This window comes from Mustela nivalis (assembly GCF_964662115.1).
Source record: "Mustela nivalis genome assembly, chromosome: 1".
Classification (NCBI taxonomy): Eukaryota; Metazoa; Chordata; class Mammalia; order Carnivora; family Mustelidae; genus Mustela; species Mustela nivalis.
The window spans coordinates 112,344,198-112,369,855 of NC_139020.1; the positions used below are offsets into that span (position 1 = coordinate 112,344,198).

Here is a 25,658-nt window from a genome sequence, read left to right on the forward strand (position 1 = left end):
AGTTTGGTGGTGCCTGCTATTTCCTCATAGTATATGTTGTATTAATATATGAAATACATAGGACACTGAGAGTGAATCCATAACAAGATAGAAAAGAAAGATATAATAAGATTATATTAGATTTCACATTAATTAAGAAACTGTTGTGTAAAAGAACTACCTGCTTCTAGGAGTTAAAACTCCTAATCATTTAGTGTATTCATTTTTTTAATTCTGATTTTGCTCTTTAAGACACCCCCTAAATCTCTGATATTAAACCATTTACAGATCTGACTAATATGTCCTAAGAATGATCAGTAGAATAATATAAGGTGAAAGATAGAGTGTTCTATTGTTAACTTATTCTTTTATTCATTTTTGCATTCACGCAACCTTATTAAACAACCTTTATGTGCCAGGGACTATGCTAAGAAGAGGAGATGCAATGGTTAAAAAAGAAAAAAAGGATATGATTCTTACCAGCAAGGAATTTACAACCCACTGGGAAAAATATTTTTAATCAAATAATCACAAACATAAAGGTATCATTACAATCAGAAATAAGGGGGGAAAATGTTCTTTTGGAGCATATATAGCCAATGGAAGCAGTAAAAATCTTCCCGAAAAAAGTGGCTTTGAATCAAATAGATTGTTGAATCTCTGAATGTCAAACTCAAATTGTTTAAGAGGCATTGAAATATTTATAAATTTTAAAGTCACTTTAGAATTCATTGGTATACAGTTACAAGAATAATGAAGAATCTCTTAATATAGTCACATGAAAAGGACAACAAGACATAGTGTTAGTAGAAGCAATAACAAAACTGGGTAGGAAATGATATAATGATGCTACCTGATGCTAATATAATGATGCTATAGTTTGCATATTGTTTTGATGTTGAGACACTCCTCCCCAAGGAAAAGCCAGGTAGAAGAGGAGGAACTATAAAAAGAGACTGAGAAAGAACTACTAGAGAGGATGACAGTGTGTGTCTCTGAAGCCTAAGGGAAAGAGCATTTCAGAAAGAAGCAATGGAGCAGTTAACTGTCAAATGCAAGGAAAGAGGGTTAGCGAAAGCTGCAATGCGAAAAAAAAAAAATGTCCACTGTGGGAGGGGGACTATAAAATCAGCAAACAAAAGACTGACAATCCAATAAAAACTAATGGAGGACATGAATACAGTTCACAGTGAAAAAATACAAACAGCTTAGGACATGACCAAGTTCTCCAATCATAATGGAAACATGCTGTTAAAGTTATGGGATTCTATTTTCACTTATATTGGCAAAGATAAGGAAAACCAACACCCATCTACTATTGGGAGGAGTGTAAATTGTTTAAGAGGCATTTTGACCACATCTATTAAAATAATATATCTAGTTTATAATTATAATTTCAAGTATAGAAATTTTATATCTCCATACAAGTCATATATAAGGAGACAATATACCTGTTATATACATAACTACATGTAATATGAATTATGGATATTCATAATTTATATATATTTATAAACACACATATATGTGGAGGTGTAGACAGGTATATGTGCAAGAATTGTCATTATTTTAATAGCAAAAAACTAGAAACAATCTAAATATCCAACAACATAACTGGTTTAAAAATTATGGTACATCTAGAGAAAACACATTTGTGCAGATTTGGGATGATATTTAAGATATATTAGGTGAAAAACGCAAGTGCAGAACAGTGTGCATAGTGTATTTCCATTTGTGTGAAACAAATTAGTGTACATGTGTTTAATACTGCTAAACATTATAGAACATTTGGACCCAGTGGATGCCTTCAGAAAGGGGATCTGGATACTGGGAGAACCAAGGTTGGAGGGATATTTATTTTTTATTTACATTGTATTGTCCTATTTGAGTCTTTTAAAAATTATGTCCCTGTATTACTCCTTCTACCAAGAAAAAAAATAACTAGTTTAAAAAAGGAATTTAAAAAAAATTTAGGGGCGCCTGGGTGGCTCAGTGGGTTAAGGCCTCTGCCTTCAGCTCAAGTCATGATCTCGGGGTCCTGGGATCGAGCCCCGCATCGGGCTCTCTGCTCCTCAGAGAGCCTGCTTCCTCCTCTCTCTCTGCCTACTTGTGGTCTCTCTCTGTCAAATAAATAAATAAAATCTTTAAAAAAAAAAATTTAAAGCTAGCTATGGCATTAGGATTATAGTGGTGACCTTAACAAGAGTTTTTTTAATGGAGTCGCAAAAGTGAAAATCAGGTCAGTATAGCGAAAAGTGAGAGGGAGATCAGTAAGTCATGAGAGCATGCATAAAGAATTTTTCCTACAAAAGGAAGAAGAGAGGCTGAGTAGTAGCTAAACGTAGAAGTTTTATCAAGAGAGGGGATTGTTACTTCCCTTGAGCATGTTTAATGCTGATAGAAAGGCCATTGGGGGAGTTATGGAGGAGGTCCACTTACAGTGACCATGTAAGTACCCTGAGCAGATGGAAAAGGATGCTATTGCAAGCATAGGCAGAGGGCCCTTTCTCCTCTGTAATAAGAGGGCAGGGCAGAAGGGAGGCAGAGACAGGGTCATTTGGGAGTTTGTGGGTGGGGAGTTGAGCAAATTCCTATCTTATAGTTTCTATCTTCTTTGTGGAACAAGAGGGGAGATTATCTTCTGAATTAGAGGAGTGGAATAAGAGTAATTAGGCATCTCATAAAAAGTGAGGAGAGTTTGGTTTGAAACCTTACTTTTGAGAATGGGAGACTGTGATCAACCAATCTCTTCTACATGACTTTTTCCCAAAAGCACTTAGACCCCTTGATGTGGGCATAAAGAAAGACAAGTGTTGGACTCAGGCTTTAATGAATAAGTACCATCCAAACAACATGGGCAAAAGAGTCATTATTAAATAGACTCTTCTGCCTTCCACCCCCTCCCACGACCTTCAGGATCTAACAGTGCTATCTGCATATATTTTTTCACTTACTCACAATTCATAGAATTTGTATCTTCTAACTGATCAGCCTGAGTAAACTAGAGGGAAAAACATAACTTGGAAGGCTAGGAATTGGGATGTGAGAGAAGGAAAAGGAATAACATTATTTGGCATAAGTACTTGTGTTAGATATTCACAAACCTGATCTCGTTTATTGTAGAGTTGGCAATAACTATTTTCTGATTCTTCTTTCTAACAAAATTTCAATAAAGTTCCTACTGATCTCTTTCTGTGGCCACAAGATTGGTGGGAAAAACTCACCTCTCTGAGATCATAGACCGTCAAAGCTATGGACATGATGGACATAATTATGATGGCAAAAGCATATTCCTTATAGTCTTCACTAAACCACAAACAGACACTGAAGAGTTGAAATATGTAAAATGGATTTAAAACCTGTTGGCAGGAAAACAGCAAGACAAAAGGAATAATTAGTCTTCACATTAGCTATTCATTGACTTGTTTGCTTTCATAAATCACCCTATACAATATTCTCATTCTTATTACATTTATTCAGCAATTATCATATGCCAGACACTGTACTAAGCAACTTTACTTGAATTTTCTCTTTTAATTTCCATAATTACCTTATTACCCAGAAGCTATTACTTATCACCATTGAAAAGGTGGAAAAGCTGAGTCTCCCAGACCTTGACAAACTTGCTCAACCTCACGCAGCTGTAATAGCCACAGATTAGGGCTTGAACCCAGGCAATCTGGCCCTGGAGCCCTTACTTTTAATCACTATTAACTTTATCATTTACAAAGTAGTGTCTCATGGATCCTCATACTGACCATCGCAAGGGTGTTGGGTGTGAATATTTCCAGGTCCTGTTTACATGTACTGGCCATAAGAAGGCTGAAATTAAGACTCCAGGTTTACAAAGTTAAAATGTTCTCAAGTCTGTTGTTCTTTCTTATGACACACCATCTACGATCTTCAAAGCCATCAAAATACCTTAGATTAATGGCTAAGTTGAAGACCACAATTGCTCATAAGTAGAGAGCCAAGCTGAAAGTGGGAAACTTGTCACTGAATATCTAGAACACTGTGGAGAAAGGAGAGGCTAACTCCAACAGTCGTTAGCCTGTTTTGGTTTAAGACTTTTTGTGCCCTTACTCCAATACTTTCTAGTTTCTTTCTATTTGTTTAGGATGGGAACATTATTCCTTGACTCTGGTTAGGGAAGGAACACACAGAAACATTTTCTTTCAGTTTCTTTTGCTTCCTTCCATTCCTGAAAGAAAACTTGCTAGAAATATTCAGAAAGTACCTTGAATTTAGTGTGTTTTTTATAAAGGAAGTAGTGAAGTATAAGAAAAGACCCAGAGTACAGCTGTACAGTTATAGCTTCATAATAATCATGGCTAAGTGAAAAATAAGTCCAGTAGTAGAGTCAAAGAGGAAAAATTCAACTCATCAAATGATGTTTAAGTCCTTTTTCTCCTCCCACACACACATTGAGATGGAGAAAACTAGTAAGTCCAAGCAGATGTTTTTCTTCCTATAATTCTAGATGTTGAGGAAATTGTATATTGTGTTCATAAGAAAAGTTCTGAGTTTTTTAAATTTTTAATTATTATTTCAGTTTCACAAATTTGAGACAGACTAGGATTAAAAAGGAAAGAAAGAGAAGAAATGTATGTTTATCCAGTTATAAAAGGATAAGTGGATACATCAGCATCATATCTTATACTATATCAGGCAACATGTACAAAAGATGGTCTCTGAGAAAAAGAGTAGAAGAGAGATATGAAGAAACTATACTTCGTATTTTTTTAAAATATCCCAAATTACAGTTATGTATTGACTAGTAGCATTCCTGATCTTTTAACTAGAACTGAATTCCTTTATTCTCCAGCCAGGATGAAGAGAAAGTACTGATTACCTCCTTGATGAGTAGTTTCCAAATTGGTGTGATTTCAACATCAATAGTATTAGGCCCACATATTAACCTCCTACAGAGAGAAATCATAGATCAGTTAGTTATTAATAATAAAAATGAAACCCACTTTTTACTTGTTCATGAAAAGTTCTTTTCACTCTCTCACAATCAACAAAAGTCCCCCTTGTTACATAATGTCCCCGTCCTTTTCAAAATAAGTGAGGAAGGGGAGAGTTCCCAAGGCCAAAAACAATAAACTTGATCTTTTTGCATCTGTTGAATTGACTCTTCCTCAGGTCTAAATATTTCCCTGATGGCAATTTGGGTATTTAATTTAGCCATTGCCTCATTAAGGTAGTTTCGAGATTGGCACTCTCTCAACTCTGTCCCCAACTTTGCCTCTGTGGATGTGGGATGGAGGGATAATTACAAGTAAATCGTTTTACCTTCCTACACTTGTTCAGCTGTGGGAAGCTGCAGAATTTGTTTTAAGAAAAGATGTTGGGGACATTAGGCTGCCGGCAAGATAGCAGAGGAGTAGGAGACCTAAGTATCGTCAGGTCCCAGGAGTTCAGCTAAATAGTTATCAAACCATTCTGAACACCTACAAACTCAACAGGAGATTGAAGAGAAAAAGAGCAGGAATTCTAGCAAGAGAAAATTGAGCACTTTCTGGAAGGTAGGACATGTGGAGAAGTGAATCCAAAGCAACATACAGGGGGAGGGGCCTGCTCCTGGGAAGTGAGAGAGCAGCAGTGCACAAAATCAGAACTTTTAGAAGTCTGCTCCCCTGAAGGACATCTCTCCAGAAGCTAAGCAGGGGGTGGAGCCCTCTGGGGACAATGTGGTCTCAGAACCCTCAGGGTCACAGAGAGACTAGGGATGTCTGAGTGTGGCAGAGCCTCCAGGTATCAGAGCAGGGAAGCCAGCTGGAGAGATGGAGACAAGGAGTGGTCTCTCAGCTGGAGGTTACCTTAAACTGTGATCCAAGGCACTCAGGCCACTGCTCTTCAAGCAGCTACCCCACAAGTGGCAGATCTGGAGAGATCCCTTCCTTCCTCCTCTGAAAGGAGCAGTGCAGGAGCACACTGCAGGAATCTGCTGGGTTTGGAGACTCCAAACCAGGTTGTGCACCATAGACAGAAATGCTCAGTCACAGGCCAGGTGAGTACGAAGCCCAGCCGGGAACCGGGAGAAGGAGTGATTGACTGCTTTTCTCTGAGGGTGCACTGAGGAGTGGGAGGCTGACATTTTCACTCCCATCCTTCAAAGCTCTATGGAAAGCATTCAGGAACAAAATCTACCAAGAGGGGCACCAGAGAGACTCACTGGATTAAGCCTCTACCTTCAACTGAGGTCATGATCCCAGGGTCCTGGGATTGAGCATCAGGCTCTCTGCTAGTAGGGAGCCTGCTTCCCTCTCAGTCTCTGCATGCCTCTGCCTACTTGTGATCTCTAGCTCTGTCAAATAAATAAAATATTTAAAAAAAAAAAAAAAAAGCTACCAAGAGTGAACTGAAGGAATAGATTGCTTAGCCTGGCCCCTGGCAAGGGCAGTGCAATTCTGCCTCAGGCAAAGACATTTGAGAATCACAACAACAGGCTCCTCCCCCAGAAGATCAAGAACATCCAGCCAAGACCAAGTTCACTGATCAATGAGAACTGCAGATTGCCAGAGCTAGGGAAAAGCAACACATAGAATTCATGGCTTTTTTCCCCATGAATCTTTAGTCTTTCAAAGTTAAATTAAAAAAAAAATTCTTTTTCTATTTTTTGAATTTTTCTCTTTCTTACAACTATTTTATCATATCAATGCCTTTTAAAAATCTTTTTAAATTTTCATTGTTATAGTCATATTTTATCCTTTCATTGTATTTAACCTTATTTTTTATACACATATAAGTTTTTTTTTTTCTTTAAAATTTTGGGATAGAGTTTCTTCTAATAGACCAATATATACCCTAAATCTAGCACATGGCTTTGTTCTAGTATCCATCCTGATCACATTCTTTCCTCCTTTTTCTTTTTTTTTTTTTTTTAACCAACTTCTTATCAGTTACTTTTTTAGAATCCTTTTTTAATTTTCATCTTTACAGTCATATTCCATCCCTTCATTGTGTTTCCCTTATTTTTGTATATAGATAAGTTTTTTTTTTCTTTAAAATTTTGGGAAGGAGTTTCTTCTAAGAGACCAAAATACACCCAAAATCAAGTGTGTGGCTCTATTATATTCACCAGTCCAATATATATACATATTTTTTTCTTTTATTCCCCCTTTCTTCTCCCCACAGTTTTAGGTCACTTCTGATTTGGTTAGTGTATATTTTTCTGGAGTCATTGCTACCTTTTTAGCATTTTGTTTTCTCATTTATCTGTTCTTATCTGGATAAAAGGACAAGATGGAAAAACTCACAAAAAAAAAAAAATGAACAAGAGGAAGTACCAATGGCTAGGGACCTAATCAATACAGACATTAGTAATGTGTCAGAACTAGAGTTAAGAATGATGATTATCAAAGTGCTAGCTGGGCATGAAAGAAGCATGGAAGATATTAGAGAATCCCTTTCTGGAGAAATAAAATCCTTTTCTGGAGAAACAAAAGAACTAAAATCTAACCAAGTTGAAATTTTGAAAAAACGCTATTAGTGAGGCACTATAAAAAATGGAGGCTCTTACTGCTAGGATAAATGAGGTAGAAGAGAGAATTAGTGATATAGAAGACCAAATAATAGAGAATAAAGAAGCTGAGCAAAAGAGAGACAAACAACCACTGGAGCATAGGAGGGGAATTCAAGAGATAAGTGATACCATTAGACAAAACAATATTAGAATAATTGGGATTCCAGAAGAAGAAGAAGAAAGAGAGGGGCAGAAAGTATATTGGAGCAAATTATAGCAGAGAATTTCGCTAATTTGCAAAGGGAACAAGCATCAGAATCCAGGAGGCACAGAGAATGCCCCCTCAAAATCCATAAAAATATGTCCACACCCCATCATTTAAAGTGAAACTTACAAGTCTCAGTGACAAAGAGAAAATCCTGAAAGCAGCTCAGGACAAGAGGTCTATAACATACAATAGTGGAATTATTAGATTGGTAGCAGACCTATCCACAGAGACCTGGCAGGCCAGAAAGGACTGGCATGATATATTCAGAGCACTAAATGAGAAAAATATGCAGCCAAGAATACTATATCCAGCTAGGCTATTGTTGAAAATAGGAGAAATAAAAAGCTTTCAGGAAAAACAAAAATTAAAAGAATTTGCAAACACCAAACCAGCCCTACAGGAAATATTGAAAGGCATCCTCTAAGCAAAAAGAGAGCCTAAAAGTAACAGGCCAGAAAGGAACAGAGACAATATACAGTAACAGTCACCTTACAGGCAATACAATGGCACTAAATTCATATCTTTTAATAGTTACCCTAAATGTAAATGAGCTAAATGCCACAATCAAAAGACACAGGGTATCAGAATGGATTAAAATAACAAGACCCATCAATATTCAATCTACAAGAAACTCGTTTTAGTCCCAAAGACACCTCCAGATTTAAAGTGAGGGGGGTGGAAAACAATTTACCATGCTAATGGACATCAAAAGAAAGCTGGGGTGGCAATTCTTATATCAGATAAATTATATTTTAAGCCAAAGACTATAATAAGAGATGAGGAAGGACACTATATCATACTTAAAAGGTCTGTCCAACAAGATCTAATAATTTTAAATACCTATGCCCCTAACATGGGAGCAGCCAACTATATAAACCAATTAATAACAAAATCAAAGAAACACAGCGACAATAATACAATAATAGTAGGGAGCTTTAACACCCTCCATCACTGAAATGGACAGATGATCTAAGCAAAAGATCAACAAGGTAATAAAAGCTTTAAATGACACACTGGACAAGATGAACATTACAGATATATTTAGAACATTCCATCCCAAAACAACAGAATACACATTCTTCTCTAGTACACATGGAACTTCTCCAGAATAGACCACATCCTGGGTCACAAATCAGGTCTCAACCATTACCAAAAGATTGGGATCATTTCCTGCATAATGTCAGACCACAATGCTTTGAAACTAGAACTCAGTCACAAGAGGAAAGTTGGAAAAAACTCAAATACATGGAGGCTAAAGAACATCCTACTAAAGAATAAATGGGCCAGCCAGGAAATTAAAGGAGAATTTTAAAAATTCATGGGAACAAATGAAAACGAAAGCACAACTATTCAAAATCGTTGGGACACAGCAAAGGCAATCCTGAAAGGAAAGTATATGGCGATACAAGCCTTTCTCAAGAAACAAGAAAGGTCTCAAGTACACAACCTAACCCTACATCTAAAGGTGCTAGAGAAAGAACACCAAAGAAAGCCTAAACCCAACAGAAGAATAGAAGTAATAAAGATCAGAGGAGAAACCAATGAAATAGAAACCAAAAAAACAGTAGAAAAAATCAACAAAACTAGGAGCTGGTTCTTTGAAAGAATTAATAAGAGTGATAAACCCCTGGCCACACTTATCAAAAGAAAAGAGAAAGGACCCAAATTAATAAAACCATAAATGAAAGAGGAGAGATCACAACTGATACCAAAGAAATACAAACAATTATAAGAACTTATTATAAGCAACTATACACCAGCAAATTTGGCAATCTGAAAGAAATGGATGCATTCCTAGAGACATATAAACTAACAAAACTGAGCCAGGAAGAAGTAGAAAACCTGAACAGACCCATAACCAGTAAGGAGATTGAAGCAGTCATTAAAAATCTCCCAACGAACAAGAGCCCAGGGCCAGAAGGCTTCTAGGGGAATTCTACCAAACATTTAAGGAAGAATTAATACCTGTTCTCCTGAAACTGTTCCAAAAAGTAGAAATGGAAGGAAAACTTTTAAACTCCTTTTATTTTTTTTAAAGAATTTATTTATTTATCTATTTATTTATTTGACAGAAAGAGATCACAAGTAGGCAAAAAGATGGGCAGAGAGAGAGGTGGGGGAAGCAGGCTCCCCACTGAGCACAGAGAGCCCAGTGTGGGGCTCAATACCAGGAACCTGAGATTATAACCTGAGCTGAAGGCAGAGGCTTAACCCACTGAGCCACCCAGGTACCCCTAATCTCCTTTTATGACCTTGATCCCAAAACCAGAAAAAGACCCCATCAAAAAGGAGAATTACAGACCAATATCCCTAATGAATACAGATGCAAAAATTCTCACCAAAATACTAGCCAATAGGATCCAACTGTACCTTAAAAGGATTATTTACAACAACCAAGTGGGATTTATTCCTGGGCTGCAAGTTTTGTTCAACATCTACAAATCAGTCAATGTGATACAATACATTAATAAAAGAAAGAACAAGAACCATATGATACTCTCGATAGATGCTGAAAAAGTATTTGACAAAATATAGCATTTTTCTTGATCAGAACTCTTCACAGTGTATAGATAGAGTGTACATACTTCAATATCATCAAAGCCATTTATGAAAAACCCACAACAAATATCATTGTGAATGGGGAAAAACTGAGAGCTTTCCCCTAAGGTCAGGAACATGGCATGGATGTCCAATATCACCACTGCTATTCAACATAGTACTAGAAGTCCTAGCCTCAGCAATCAGACAACAAAAAAGAAATAAAAGGCATCTGAATTGGCATAGAAGTCAAACTCTCACTCTTTGCAGATGAAATGTTACTTTATGTGGAAAACCCAAAAGACTCCACTCCAAAACTGCTAGAACTCATACAGGAATTCAGTAAAGTATCAGGATATAAAATCAATGCACAGAAATCAGTTGCATTTCTATACACTAATAGCAAGACAAAAGAAAGAAATTAAGGGGTCAATCCCATTTATAATTGTACCCAAAACCATAAGATACCTAGGAATAAACCTAACAAAAGAAGCAAAGAATCTGTACTCAGAAAACTATAAAGTAAACATGAAAGAAATTGAGGAAGACACAAAGAAATAGAAAAGCATTCCATGCTCATGGACTGCAAAAACAAATATTGTGAAACTGTCTATGCTACCTAAAACAAACTACACATTTATTGCAATCCCTATCAAAATACCAACCTTTTTTTTTTTTTTTCAAAGAAATGGAACAACTAATCCTAAAATTTATATGGAACCAGAAAAGACCCTGAATAGCCAAAGGAATGTTGAAAAAGGAAACCAAATTTGGTGGCATCACAATTCCAGACTTAAAGCTCTATTACAAAGCTGTAGTCATCAAGACAGTATGGTACTGGCACAAAAACAGGCACATAGATCAGTGGAAGAGAATAGAGAGCGCAGAAATGGACCCTCAACTCTATGGTCAACTAGTTTTTGACAAAGCAGGAAAGAATGTCCAATGGAAAAATGGCAGTCCCTTCAACAAATGGTGTTGGGAAAATTGGACAGCCAAATGCAAAAGAATGAAACTGGACCATTTTGTGTGTGGACACCACACACAAAAATAGACTCAAATGGATGAAATACCTCAATGTGAGAAAGGAATCCATCAAATTCCTTGAGAACAACTCAGGCAGCAACCTCTTCGACCTCAGCTGTAGCAACTTCTTCCTAGAAACTTTGCCAAAGGCAAGGGAAGCAGGGGCAAAAATGAACTATTGGGACTTCATCAAGATCAAAAGTTTTTGCACAGCAAGGAAACAGTCAACCAAACCAAAAGACAAATGACAGAATGGAAGAAGATATTTGCAAATGACATATCAGATAACGGGCTAGTATCCAAAATCTATAATAAACTTATCAAACTCAACACCCAAAGAACAAAGAATCCGATCAAGAAATGGGCAAAAGACATGAACAGACATTTCTGCAAAGAAGACATCCAAATGGCCAACAGACACATGAAAAAGTGCTCAACATCCCTTGGCATCAGGGAAATACAAATCAAAGCCACAGTGAGGCACCACCTCACACCAGTCAGAACAGCTAAAATTAACAAGTCAGGAAATGACAGATGTTGGCGAAGATGCAGAGAAAGGGGAACCCTCCTACACTGTTGGTGGGAATGCAAGCTGGTGCAGTCACTCTGGAAAACAGCATGGAGGTTCCTCAAAACATTGAAAATAGAGCTACCCTACAATCCAGCAATCACACTACTGAGTATTTACCCTAAAGATAACAAATGTAGGGATCCAAAGGGGCAAGTGCACACAGAGACTTCTAGCAGCGATGACAACAATAGCCAAACTATGGAAAAAACATAGATGTCCATCAGCAGAGGAAGGGATAAAGACAATGTGGTGTATATACACAATGGACCATTACGCAGCCCATCAAAAAAATGAAATCTTGAATTTGCAATGATGTGGATGAAACTAGAGGGTATTATGTTAAGCAAAATAAGTCAATCAGAGAAAGCCAATTATCATATAATCTCTCTCACATGAGGAATTTGAGAGGCAGGGCAGGGAGTCGTGGGGGATAGGGAGGGAAAAAATGAAGCAAGATGGGATCAGGAGGGAGACAAACCATAAGAGACTCTAAATCTCAGGAAAAAACTGAGGTTTACTGGGGGATTGGGTGGGTGGCGGAGGGATAGGGTAGCTTGGTTATGGACATTGGGGTGGGTATGTGCTATGGTGAGTGCTGTGAAATATGTAAGCCTGATGATTCACAGACCTATACCCGTGGGGGAAATAATACATTGTATGTTAATAAAAAATAAAAAAATAAATTTAAAAAAGAAAAATTGTTGGGATCTCAAAAATAGCTCTCACACACAATTATATAGCTCTTTTTTTTTTTTTAAGATTTTATTTATTTATTTGACAGAGAGATAGAATACAAGCAAGCAGAGAAGCAGGCAGAGAGAGAGGAGGGGAAGCCGGCTCACCGATGAGCAGAGAGTCTGATGTGGGGCTCGATCCCAGGATCCTGGGATCATGACCTGAGCCGAAGGCAGAGGCTTTAACCCACTGAGCCACCCAGGTGCCCCTATATAGCTCTTTAATTGAAAACCTAGAGCTATGTATCTATGATTATGCAGAGCAATGACCGTTTAAGAGTTATTTTGCTGTTGGGAACACCAACCACTCTCTCCTTGCCTTCTGTATAGACTTTCAGTTCAAATAGATTGGGCAAATACATTAGAGCAGTGCCTCCTAAATTTTAATGTTCATACAGATGACTTCATGATCTTGTTAATGTGAAGACTCTAATTCAATAAGGATGATGCATGGTCTAAGATTCTGCATTCCTTTTTTTTTTTTTTTAAGATTTTATTTATTTATTTGACAGAGAGAGAGATCACAAGCAAGGGGAGCAGCAGAGAGGAGTGGGAGAATCAGGCTTCCCAGTGAGCAGGGAGCCTGATGCAGGAATTGATCCCAGGACCCTGAGATCATGACCTGAACTGAAGGAAGATGCTTATCCAGCTGAATCACCCAGGTGCCCCCAGATTCTCAATTTCTAACAAGTTTCTAAGTAATGCTGTTGGCAAGGCTCTAGGTCCTCCAATTACTAAGAAACAGGGTGGAGGAGAATATGAGAATCATAGAAACTTAGGACCAGCAAGAACTTTATAGGATCCTCCTTGCCTTATTAATAATTGGCAACCAAATCCCAGAGATGAGAGGTTACCGGCTCAAAACCACACAGTGAGATTTTGAGAGATTCTAAACATTCCACACCGTGCCCTTCCTCTTCTTCTTCCACCTTCCATCTGTGTGACCTTGTTAGGGCCATCATACCTCTGTGAGTCTCAGATTTCTCATGTGTTACACTGGGAGGATAAGGACATTTGTTCTACCTCCCCGACAAGGTTGCTCTAATGAAGTGAAAAAATATATGTGCGTGCATTTAATTTAACCATACTGAATAGAGCATTACAAGGTTTTCTGATATTGACCAGCTAAGATAACGATGTGTTGGGCTCTCTAGTTGCTAATGGTAACTGTCTTTTGGAGCTGATGTAGGTAACAGGAGGCATGGTACCTAATCTCTTGTTCTTCTTTTGTTAGACCTGATCCAAATTTTAGATGTATCTTGGCAGAACTGAGCCAGTCTTCCAAACAACTGAAATAACAATAATGAGAAAGACATATTTAGAAATAATATTTTTGAGATAAATTTCTCTTTTGAATGAAACTGCCAAAACAACTTACCCAATTTTCTGGAACTGTCCTTCTAAGTTGTTCCAAACATATCTTATTTTCTGCACTTTTATGCATCTCACCTGCAAAAGAAAAGTACTAAGAAAGTCTCTAGTTTAAGGATTTGTAAATACATAGCAGTTCAATAGCTAAAGAAGCATCTGGGGAAGAAGCAAGGATAGAGCCCTAATATACTTAAAATGATCCTTTCCTAACTTACCCCAACCTTCCCTAATAACACAAGTGGCCTTCTCTATTAGAGGTTATTCAGTCAGTGTGTATCATGGGCCTACTATATGGATAATCATGTGACTAAAACTTAGTCTCTGCATTCCACTATTTGATAATCCAACAAGTGAAAAAATGTTACAAATGAGAAAACTAGGGACACCTGGGTGGTGCAGTCGGTTAAGTGGCCCATTCTTGGTTTGGGCTCAGGGCGTGATCTCAGGGCCCCGACCTCAGGATTGTGAGGTGGTGGAGTCCCAGGTAAAGCTGTGCACTGAGGTTGGCGTTTACTTGAGATTCCCTTTTCCTCTCCCTGTGACCCTTCTTCTTCTGCTCATGCATTCCCTCTTTCTCTCTCTTTCTCTCCCTCAAATAAATAAAAATCAATCTCGAAAAAAACAGAGAGAGAAAACTATACCATACAGTCAAACATATACATGTCAAACAAATAAAAATACAATAAAGTAAAATTTGTAGTACTGAAATGTAGAAATATAGAGAGGACAGATGTCTGAAGGCATCATGAAGGAGATGACATCTGAGCTGCAGCCCTGAAGAGTTGGAAGACTTTTGCTCAGATGAGAAGGAAAAAGGGCATTTCAAAGAGATTATGCACAAGTTAGTCATGGGGAGGGACAAATGAGTGGCCCCATTTGACTCCAGACTGGAAAATGAGTCTAGAAAGATAAATATAAATTAATAAAGAGCATACAGCCTTAAATGCTAGGATGAGGTATCTAGGGCATTTTCTTGTAGACAATGGACTTGCAGAGAGAACTACAGAGGAGACAATGACAAAGATTAGACAGGGAGCAGGTTCTAGAAGACAGTGAGCAAGCTATTGTAAGAAAATGTGCTCCAGGAAGTGAGGGTCTAAGGGAGTGGGCAGTAAGAAGGGAAAGTAAGGTTCATGCTGATGGCAATTAGGCATTCTTGTTTCTGAATTTCTTTAAGCAACTTTATATGCACATCTGAATCTCTGTCACCTAGTGATGTAACTGATGCAACTGAGCACAAAGCAAGACTGTCATACAGTTATGGAGCCATGCTTATAACCTCATTTTGCCCACTGGAATTAACTAGCAAGCTTTAAAAAATACTAATGTTGGGTTCCACCCCCAGGTAATTCCTATTTCATTTGTCTGGGTTGCAACCTGTCCATAAATACTCTTAAATTTTCTTCGGATAGTTCTAATGTGCAAAGTTGAGAAACGGTGTTCTTCCTTTTACAGCTTCTCTGATAATTATGTCCTTGAAAAATTCAAGTAAATTTTTCTACGCCTAAGTTTCCCCATGAATAAATTGAGGCAACTGAGCCTATTATCCATGGTAGCTCTTCTGAGTATGTTCTAGACCCATAAATAGGATAGTCCATATAAAGGTTAGATAAATTCTAGAACTGGTAGAGCATATAGCTGAAATATAATAAGGGTCCAACAAATTTTTTTTTGTAAATAAGTGAATGAATGCTTTGTACAACAACATGACAACTAGAAATAGAGGTTAAATCCCTAAACTTCAACACCTGGGTTACACTAAATGAATCTCAGCACTGTTCAATAAATATATGTGTGTGCACATGGATGTGCACACACACACACACATTCGTAGTTACCCAGTAAGAGTGTTAAATGCTGTATGTTTTATTTTACAGAATGGACTTATTTCAGCAAGACTCATTGCAAAATAACTCTAAAAACTAAACCCTACTTTCCAATTGATTTTTAATCTATGAAGTTAGAGTGCACTGCCACTGGGAGTGATTCTTCCTTCACAAGCTTCAAGATGGAGTAAGGAAAAAGTACATGAAGGCAGTCATGGCCCATGTTGAGACTTCACACTTCCTGCCTCACACTTGCCATTCCTGTTCAGTTCCTATAATTCTGTAAGCAGAGCTGGACTGTACTTACAGCTACTGTCTGTTGAGGACTTGGGGGCCTTTCACACATTCTCTTTAGTCTTGTTCATCATCCTCTGGCACAACAGGCATTACTTTCACCTTTACTCCATCCTTCATCCCTGAAGTTCATTTTGATTAAATCATTTGCCCAAGAACACACCTATTCAGAGGCCAGGGTCAAATTTGAACTCAAACCCATCTGGATCCAAAGTCCTGTCTCTCAAAGGATATAATGTTCAAACAAGTCTCAGAAGAAGATCTGAAAAATCACATCACTGCCAAGATTCAAGCTGAAGAAAGTGAGGGTTGCCTCCTTTATTAATTCCCTAGGTTCAAAATTCTGAGTTAGAACATGTTTAAAGGGCAAGCTATGGGAGAATGTGAGGGCCCTGCTCCATTAGGGAGCCTAAATCCACACTGAGATTGAGAAGCTAATAAAATATAATGGACACAGAACATTAACAGGTGAAGGCAGCAATAACAGAGAATAAAGAGGTTACTGGTAAATTTTACCTCAGGCCAAAAAATAGAAAGCTCCATTATCTCCTGATAATTTCTTGAGTCCATTCATCACAGAGTGAGAAGAATGATCCCATCAAAGACCTTTCAAATATCTTTAACATTCCCCTAGCAGGAATCATTTCTGCCTGGAGTCTCTCTGCTTCCCTTATCCCATTCAGAGGCTCTGGACACAAGTAAGAGGATGTGAAGTACAATATTTGCATGGGGTGAAGTTTCTTTGCCCATTTCCTGGAACTTCAGACCAGGAAATAGTAATTAGGACATCAGGGGTATGCAGTGGGGTGATTGTCATCTTTCTTCTCAGAATCAGGAACCTTGTCTCTCCCCAGGCTTCCTGCTCCTCATTTCTTGTTGGAACACGTTGTGAGAGCATCCTGTTTAACAGGTTAAGCACTGGGTTTTCCTTTTGCCTGTGATTCCCACAATAATCCTTAGAGTCTCCTCTTCGCCTGCACTTGTACGCCTGACAGAGCTCTTTTGCCGCAGGTCTCCAAACTCTCCCTGCAGGGCCTGAAAGGTTGTCCTGTCCGTACTGTTGCTCTTCTCACCGTCCCATTCAGTATTGTCATGGCTGGGCCTGTGGAACCTCCCTCAATTTCAGTGAAAGTTTCTGTCCTTTATGAATGTAGCTCAGGACGGTTCACAAATCACCTTAATGTCTCATCTTAAGTTTACAACGGCCTGAGAAACAGGCACAGGAGTTATTGCTCTCGTTTTATAAGCAAGAAGCTCAAGGCTCAGAGAGGCAGTAATTACCCAAACTCTCTAAGCCATATGTGGTAAATGAAGATATCAAGCCTGGGGCCAGGGCTTTCCATTTCAAAACCTCTGTCCCATCTTTACATTTTGATTATTTAAGCATTTCTTCATCTTGTTGTCCACTTATTTGTTTGATGCAATTAGAAAAGGTGGAGGTCAGTAACAATCTCAGGTACATAAAATTGATTTGGGATGCCTACTTACCCAGGTGAATGACCACCTGTTAGTTGAAGGTGTTAGTTGAAGGTGTTTGACCTCTTTTGTTTTTGTTTTTTTAGGAAATTAAGACAACTGGATGATAACAATTGACAATAGAGAAACTGCTCAGCAATTGACTTTTATTATTTTTAAAAATTGACCTTGAGCTCATAAAACTAAACAGCTGTCTACACAAACATAAATTTAAGAGAAAATAGTTGTCTTATAAACTATGCCTTTATTATGAATGTTAGCTAGTCATAATCCAAGTAGTATTAATTTAATATGGAGAACAGGGAGTAACCAAATACGTTTTTGAAAGACAGAACTCAAAATAAGGTCATTCTGAAGACATAAGAAAAGGCCCTAGGATGTTTCTGGGCAATTACCTTTAAGTAAGAGAAACCCTGTTTCATACATTATCACACAAGCTCTGATGGTACTAAGAGCTAATGTGTACTGAGCATCTACTGTGCACCTGGCACCATATTATTCTCTGTATTCCTTAACTTATTGAATGTCATCAATGAACAGTAGAGGTAGGCATTGTCATCAGCATTCCATACATGAGGAAACAGGTTCAACAGAACTTAGTAACAGATCCAAGGCTGTACAGTTTAAAAAGATGAAGCTGAGATTTGAACTCAGCTCTGTCTACCTCCAAAGTGCATGTTCTTTATAACGTTCTATGCATACTGTAGAGGATTGGCACAGTGGAGAATCTAAACTTATATTTTGGGGAAGAACGATTACATGTCTCTAGCATCAGCAGTTACCATAGTTTACTTACCTTTAGGTCTGGCTTTCTGATGGCTCTGTTTATGATGTACTCCTCATCTGTAATGACAGGGTGGTCAGGAGTGACACCTAACTCGCTGTTTAATGATGACAGGTGGATCCACATTACCTTTTTCCGTGAGTAAGTTTGGAATTCATCCTGAGGAAATAGACACCAAAACCCCCATGAAGATGAGAGAAGTCATAAGGCTAAAATTCAACATAGGAAACATCATTTTATTATAATCCTGCAAGTTTTTGGAGTTAATAAACATTCTACACAAAATTACATGCCCTTGAACACTAGTAGATAGAAAGCCTTGAAGGAAAAAACCTGTTATCATTTATTGAAGAATCTGGATGTGACTATGAGGCAATGCCCTGTATAACAAAATTCAAGGGTAGGGAGGTAGATTCCCAGAAAAGAGCTAGTTTTCCCTCTTACCCTTCAACCCCTGAGGCTACAGCCAGATGCGAATTTTCACAAAGGGGGGAAAAAAAGGCAAAAAGCAAGCACTCTAAAGGGCTTCTGTGGGTTTCTGAGGATGGGGAAACCAGATCAATCAAAGCATCCCAGGACTTCCAGACCTAACTTCGATTCTACCTCTTCCAGGTCAGCCCCTGTAACACCATCTGGGGGTCGGGGACTACCACTATCCTTACTCCCAAAGATCCTAACTGCCCTCTCTTGTGCTCCTAATCACTTTCTTATTTTTTTAAATTATTATTATTACGTTCAGTTAACCACTGTATAGTACATCATTAGTTTTTGGTGTAGTGTTCAAGGACTCGTTAATTGTGTACAACACCCAGTGCTCATCACAACACGTGCCCTCCTTAATACCCAACACATCATTACCCTATCCCCCCACCTCCCTCCTTTCTGAAATCCTCAGTTTGCTTCCCAGAGTCCAGAGTCTCCGATGGTTTGTCTCCAGCACTGATTTCTTCCCATTAAGTTTTCCCTCACTTCCCCTGTGGCCCTCTGTGCTATTCTTAATGTTTCACATATGAGTGAAACCATAGGATAATTGTCTTTCTCTGCTTGACTTATTTCACTTAGCATAACCCCCTCCAGTTCCATCTTAATCAGTGTTTGCTTTGTATTCTCTTAGTTCACCTAGACCACTGGAAGGTAGAAAACATGTTTTATTGTCCCTTATATCCCTGTCCATGTGGAGAACTGTGACCCGCCCAGTGAAAGTGAATGAATGGATATTTGTCCGTGACTGAATGCATGGATTGAAGGCGCCCAAAGGTAACTGTCAAAAGGTTAGCATAGGTAGGATTCAAGAAGGTACCTTCCTTCATGATCTTAACTGAAACCTCTTCCTTTGAAGTTCACTGCTGACTTCATCACAGAATGAAAATAGAATGAGTAGCGCTGGATTGAGTAACAAGTACTACAATGGTACCTCAGAGACAGACACAGTAATAACTGTGGTTATTATCTAGAATGAGCAAATCTTTTTTTTTTCCATAAAAAACAAGACTGATTTATTTTACAATGTAAGCATTAAAAAAGTTTTACTCTTATATGTAAATGACAAGAAAAATATGACAGGCAAGTATTTGTAACATATACAATGAAGGGTTAATACTTTGTTGGTGCAAACTAGAAGACAAACACTGAAAGTAAAACTGAAATAACAATTCAGAAAAGACAAAAAGGTGAAATGTGAATATCGAAGGTTGGGTTAATAAGTAATAGAAATCCGGTGAAAACAATGAAGATCCATAGTTTATGTACAAAAATAGGAAATATTTTCAAAATGATAAAGGTATTGTTAGAGAGGCATCCCCACAGGTTAGTGAGATCTCTTTAACAAAGCAAATTTGACAGTTACATATGACTTATTTTTAAAAATCATATTTATAACCTTGTAATTTTATTTTTAGAAATGTACCCCTAAACAACAACCATAAATATTTTAAAAAACCCACATTTGTGCAAAAAAAAGATGTTCATCATTTTTACATTAACAGTTTTAAACAACTAAAAACGATGTCAAAGTCCAAAAGAATTAAATGGAATGGGCAAATCTTTTATTTATTTATTTATTTATTTATTTATTTGCAGCATAACAGTATTCATTATTTTTGCACCACACCCAGTGCTCCATGCAATCCATGCCCTCTATAATATCCACCACCTGGTACCTCGACCTCCCACCCCCCGCCCCTTCAAAACCCTCAGATTGTTTTTCAGAGTCCATAGTCTTTCATGGAATGGGTAAATCTTATGCATAAAATCCACTAGGATGACTGGGACACCTCAGGAGCTAGGAAGGAGGCAAGGGAAGTCCAGCCTGAAAAATAATTTGATGCCTAAGGAATGTAGATCAGAGCTGGGAATTGTCTCCACCAAACCCACATTTGTGGAGAAGAGTATACCAGCTGCTGCTGCAAAAGGACAAGAGCAGAAGATACACTTGTTGTTGGAGCTAATCTCTTACATTGATTTTCCTCAAGAGAAGCCCACCTCCATGGCTTTCCTCCTTTAGCTTCCTCAGCCTGGATTACACATCCTTCTTTACTGTCTTTAAGCCTTCATAAGGCTAGACCCTAACCATCCTATGGGGTCCAGCTCAAATTTCACATTACGGGAACCTCTTCAATTCCTTTTCCCTAAAATATCAGGGTACTTGAACCTTTACCTGTCACCTTATCACTCCTCTTGAACTATGAGTAGGGACTGCTTCTGATGGGTATCTGTGTTCAGCCAGGCCTAACACAGCTTCTGAGAGACAGCCAGAGACTAAACCGGGGAGAGATAGAGAAGTAGGGTAGAGGCAGAAGAGGGGAAAGCAAAGCAAAAGGTGTAGGGAGAGAAGGGAGGACGAGGAGGGAAGAGAAAGAAAGGGAAGGCGAAGGAATGGGACAGACATAAGGAAGGCGGAAAGTAGGTTTTTAGGCTCTGTAGGTAACTTCTTTTAATTCTAAAAACCAGTAAGTATATAACTAAATCAAATTAGATTTCTATGAAGTTACCTACAGAGCCTAAAAATGACAGAAAATGGTTACATATCTAATGACTGAGCCACTGAACTGGTGGACACATTCTGGGTATTGTGGGATAGGCAACAACTCCATAGGACATATCTTGACAATGATACAGTTCAGCATTATATGACTTTGCCTTTGATCATGTCAAAGGGGATATTGTTGTAAGGGGGTTTTGTTTGAACATCTAACAATAAGAAGAAATAGTTAACATTTATTTAGCATTTCTGTTCCAAGTATTCCATCAGCAAGGCTCAGGCCAGACCAGTCTGGTATGGGCAGCGAGGCCAGAACCGAGACCTGAAGCCAGGTCTTCCTACTCCAAATCTTGACTCCTTCCTCTTTGTTTCAACAAGTTGTCCGTGTTTTTTTGCTCATGTATGAAAATTACCATGAAATCTGCATTATGTAACAAATAGCATCCAATTTTTCACAATCTCTGCTCTTTTGGCAGCAGAGAATCTGATTCTTAAAACCAAGCTGTCACCCCTTGGCCCCATGAGGCAGCAAACAGACCTCTTGATTATAATGCCTAAAAAGGGAATGGCGAAGTGGAATACTGGAACTCCCAAGTTCTTCAGGCCAATGATAATCTAATGCACCAACTCCATGACTTCATCTAGGTCAGTATGTAACCAAAAATTGATCTATATGCCTCCATCTTATTACATAACCTGTATCATATTTAAATCAAAGGTGTTTGGATATAGTTGCCTTTAAGTTTATTTCTTACCATCACTCTTAACTCCCCCCAACTCCTATAACCCATAATTCTATATAATGCAAATGTATAAATCTTTTTTTTTTTTTTTGAAAGAGAGAGTGCATGGGTGCATGTTGGGGGTGGGAGGGGCAGCAAAGTGAGCCCCACCTCATGCTCTATTTCTCCACCCTGAGGTGGGGAATCATGACCTGAGCCAAAATCGTGTCAGATGTCCAACACTTAACTAACTGAGCCACCCAGATCACTGATATAATGCAAACTATAATTCTATAGGTCTAGGAAAGATACCAATAGAAAGACGATCATTTTTCTTAGAGTGGGAAATAATATTGATTTTTCTCATTTATTGCCATGTTAAACACTCTGTAAAATTATTCACTTTTACCCCTGGGGATAAAAATATATTATATGTTTATAAAAAATTAAAAATTAAAAAAAAATTATTCACTTTTTTTTTTAAGAAATTTACCCAACTTTTTAAGAAAAAAAGAGCAGGTAAAAAATTGGAGGAGAAAGTGTGTCAGTTGTGAGGTGTTCACTCTGGTTAACACCAACAGCTTCTCCTGGTTTTTGGTCTGGCGTTGCCCAATATGGAAAAAGCACGACCCCTTCCTGAACAGATTTCAGGTCTGAACCATCTTGACCATCAGTGCAACTCTCTGAGCCTAATTTTCTGCATCCGGCAAGCAGGGCTGAGAATACCACATGTCACGGGTGTTTGAAGAATTAAATGCAATAACACATAATGCACCTGGTCCACAGTCTGGCCTGTTGCTGAGTGCAACAAATACTGGTTGGCCTATGGCTCTGTGCCTTATTTTCCATAGCATTTTGTTCCTGAGAGCTTTCTGTAAATAGGACTTCGTTTTCCCTTTGAGGAAATGTGAGAGTCTCTGAGAGCTTTCTATTTATTTTTCCTTTCTGAAAAAGAAGCAGTTTTACCTGGAAATGGCTATTCCACTTCACTCTGTTTCTCAGCTCTCTCAAGCAGTTAATGATCCTGAAGAGACTTAAGTGAACCGGAGGAGCGACCTCTTTAAATAACTGCTTTGTAATGCAAATAAGCCAAACTGTTTGCTTGGCAAGTCTAGACTTTTAACACCTCCAGGCTCCTTGAGCAGGCTTTACCTTCTTTTTATCAAGAGAATTAACCAGCTCAGTCCCTGAATTTAAAGAGTAGAATTTAAAATAATTCAAGAGTGCCTTTCAAAGAACTGAATGTACACAGGGGCACTTTGTTTGACCTAGGTGTGGGGGTAGTGGCGAGGAGTTGGGGTGGGGGGTGGCCACTGGGCATTTTTTAATTTCCTGTGGTCTTGGGATTTCTGAACTTTGAAATGCCAGGCTAACTTTTATATTTGCATAAAGTGAGTGGCCTTGCTTCTCTTCTTACAACTTTTTGTAATACACATCTGTTGGAATTTCAGAGTAGTGTAATGGTCACTTTAAGTTCATGCCAATGCTGTGACTGACCTTGTGTAGGAGTTTGCTACGCAAAATGTACTTCTGAGATTGCCCTAAGAAGAAAAGTGACCCAGGGTGCCTGGGTGGCTTAGTTGGTTAAACGTCTGTTTGCCTTTGGCTCAGGTCATGATTCCAGAGTCCCAGGATTGAGCCCTATGGGCTCCCTATTCAATGGGGAGCCTGCTTCTCCTTCTCCCTCTGCCCCTCCCCCTGCTTATGCTCTCTCTCAAATAAATAAATAAAATCTTTACCAAAAGAAATAATAATAATAATAAAAGAATAAATTTAAAAAGATGAGCAAAAGTAACCCATTGCAAAGTTCCAAAGAGGTATCAGAATGGCAGTATTTTTCATTTGGACGTGGATACATCGTAATGCTAAAAACATAAACTCTAGCTAAGATGAAGTACTTAGAGGATTATGAATAAAGTAATAATAACTTACATTTTTCAGGTTCTTTCTAGAACACTATCTTTAGTCTTTACAGACCCATGATTTTGGCAAAATATTATTCTTTTTATCTTTAATTATCACTCTTTTCTTTCCTTCTCCTTCTTGGTCATACCCATTGATACTCTTAATAGCTTGGCCTAATATTCCCAAAGTTGCTTAGCTGGAAAAAGTTGACATTGGCTAGAACATAGGATTTAGTTATAAAATAGAGAAAGAAAGTTCTGTGCATTGAAGAAATCTCTCACTAATTATTGTCTCAGTACTCTTGGGACATGTTGCCAAATAAAGGGGAGAGGTGTAGTGGTATGGAGACAGGACAAAGCAGGAAAGTTCTATGACAAAACAAGAGCTATATCTATGTTTGTATACCAAAAAAAAAAAAAAAAAGGAAATTCTGAACAATTCAGCATATACTTTTGGGGAGATTAAGTATTTTGCTTGTATTCATGATCATGATCATTTTCTGAAGGAAGAATGGGTAGTGAGTTTGCTAACTGTCCAAAATGTCTGGAGATGCGGGGCATAGTAAAAAGTAACAAATAGGGGCGCCTCGGTGGCTCATTTGGTTGGGCAACTGCCTTCGGCTCAGGTCACGGTCCCGGAGTCCTGGGATCGAGTCCCCATCGGGCTCCCAGCTCCATGGGGAGTCTGCTTCTCCCTCTGACCTTCTCGCCACTCATGCTCTCTCTCACTGTCTCTCTCTCAAATAAATAAATAAAATCTTAAAAAAAAAAAAAAAAGAAAAAGAAAGAAAGAAAGAAAGAAAGAAAGAAAGAAAGAAAGAAAGAAAAGAAAAGAAAAAAAGAAGTAACAAATAAAAAGTCAAAATTGGTTTTACAAAGTGTGTAGTAACCCAGGCCCATGGCATGCCTACACGCCAGGCCTGGATTTCATCAAAGCACCTCACACGCACCCTCTCATTTATTTCTCATGACAATACGGCAAGTACTACTGTTAGCGCCACTTAACACAAGAAGAGTAAGGAGAGGCAAAGTGCGTGGAGGCGTGCTAAGTTAACTTACCTGTTATGCATTGGTTTCAAGGTTGAAGGCCTATCCCCCAGTGTGAGTGCATTTGGAGATAAAGACTTCAGGAAGTAATTAAGATTAAGTGAGGCCATAAGGGTGAGATCCTAAATGCAATAGGACTGATGCCCTTATGAGAAGAGAAATAATCAAACTCTCCCTCTAACACGTGGGAACACAGAGAGAGGGTATTTGGTCCTTTGCAAGCCAGAAGAAAGGTCTCACCAGGAACTAATCCTGCCAACACCTTGATCTCGAAATTCTAGCTTCCAGAACTATGAGAAAATACGTTTTTATTGTTTAAGGTACCCCATCTGTGGTATGCTATTATGGTAGCCTAAGCTAATACATTGCTCAAAGTAGGTCAAGAGCAACACTGGGAATAAACCCAGGCAGTCAGGCTCCAGACTCCACTCTTCTACCATTTTACAGTATTGCCTCTGTGGAGCCTGCTGACCAGCCAGAGGGTAATAAGATCCCCAGTTCCAACTCCAGTTCAGCTCTGGACAGTTTCACTGCTTACAGCTATGGAACCCTGAACTTTTCTTAAAAGTTCTCTATGCTTCCATCTGTATGTAAAATGGCAGGGGAGGGAGGGAAATAATCTCTACCAGAAAAGACCATGTGAGGCAACATATTTGCAAATATCTTGCAA

General features: G+C 38.4%; 1 protein-coding gene across 3 annotated transcripts in view; it reads right to left on the reverse strand.

Annotated features, from left to right (window-relative positions):
* ATP13A4 (ATPase 13A4) overlaps positions 1–25,658 on the reverse strand; it is a 129,676-nt gene that overhangs the window by 65,297 nt on the left and 38,721 nt on the right. For all 3 annotated transcript variants that reach the window (XM_082728354.1, XM_082728355.1, XM_082728356.1), the window contains exons 3-7: positions 18,348–18,494; positions 13,963–14,033; positions 13,793–13,873; positions 4,832–4,901; positions 3,204–3,338 (exon numbers count right to left, since the gene is read on the reverse strand). In XM_082728354.1, the coding sequence (XP_082584480.1) occupies positions 3,204–3,338; positions 4,832–4,901; positions 13,793–13,873; positions 13,963–14,033; positions 18,348–18,494 (504 nt within the window). The remainder of the gene's footprint in view (positions 1–3,203; positions 3,339–4,831; positions 4,902–13,792; positions 13,874–13,962; positions 14,034–18,347; positions 18,495–25,658) is intronic.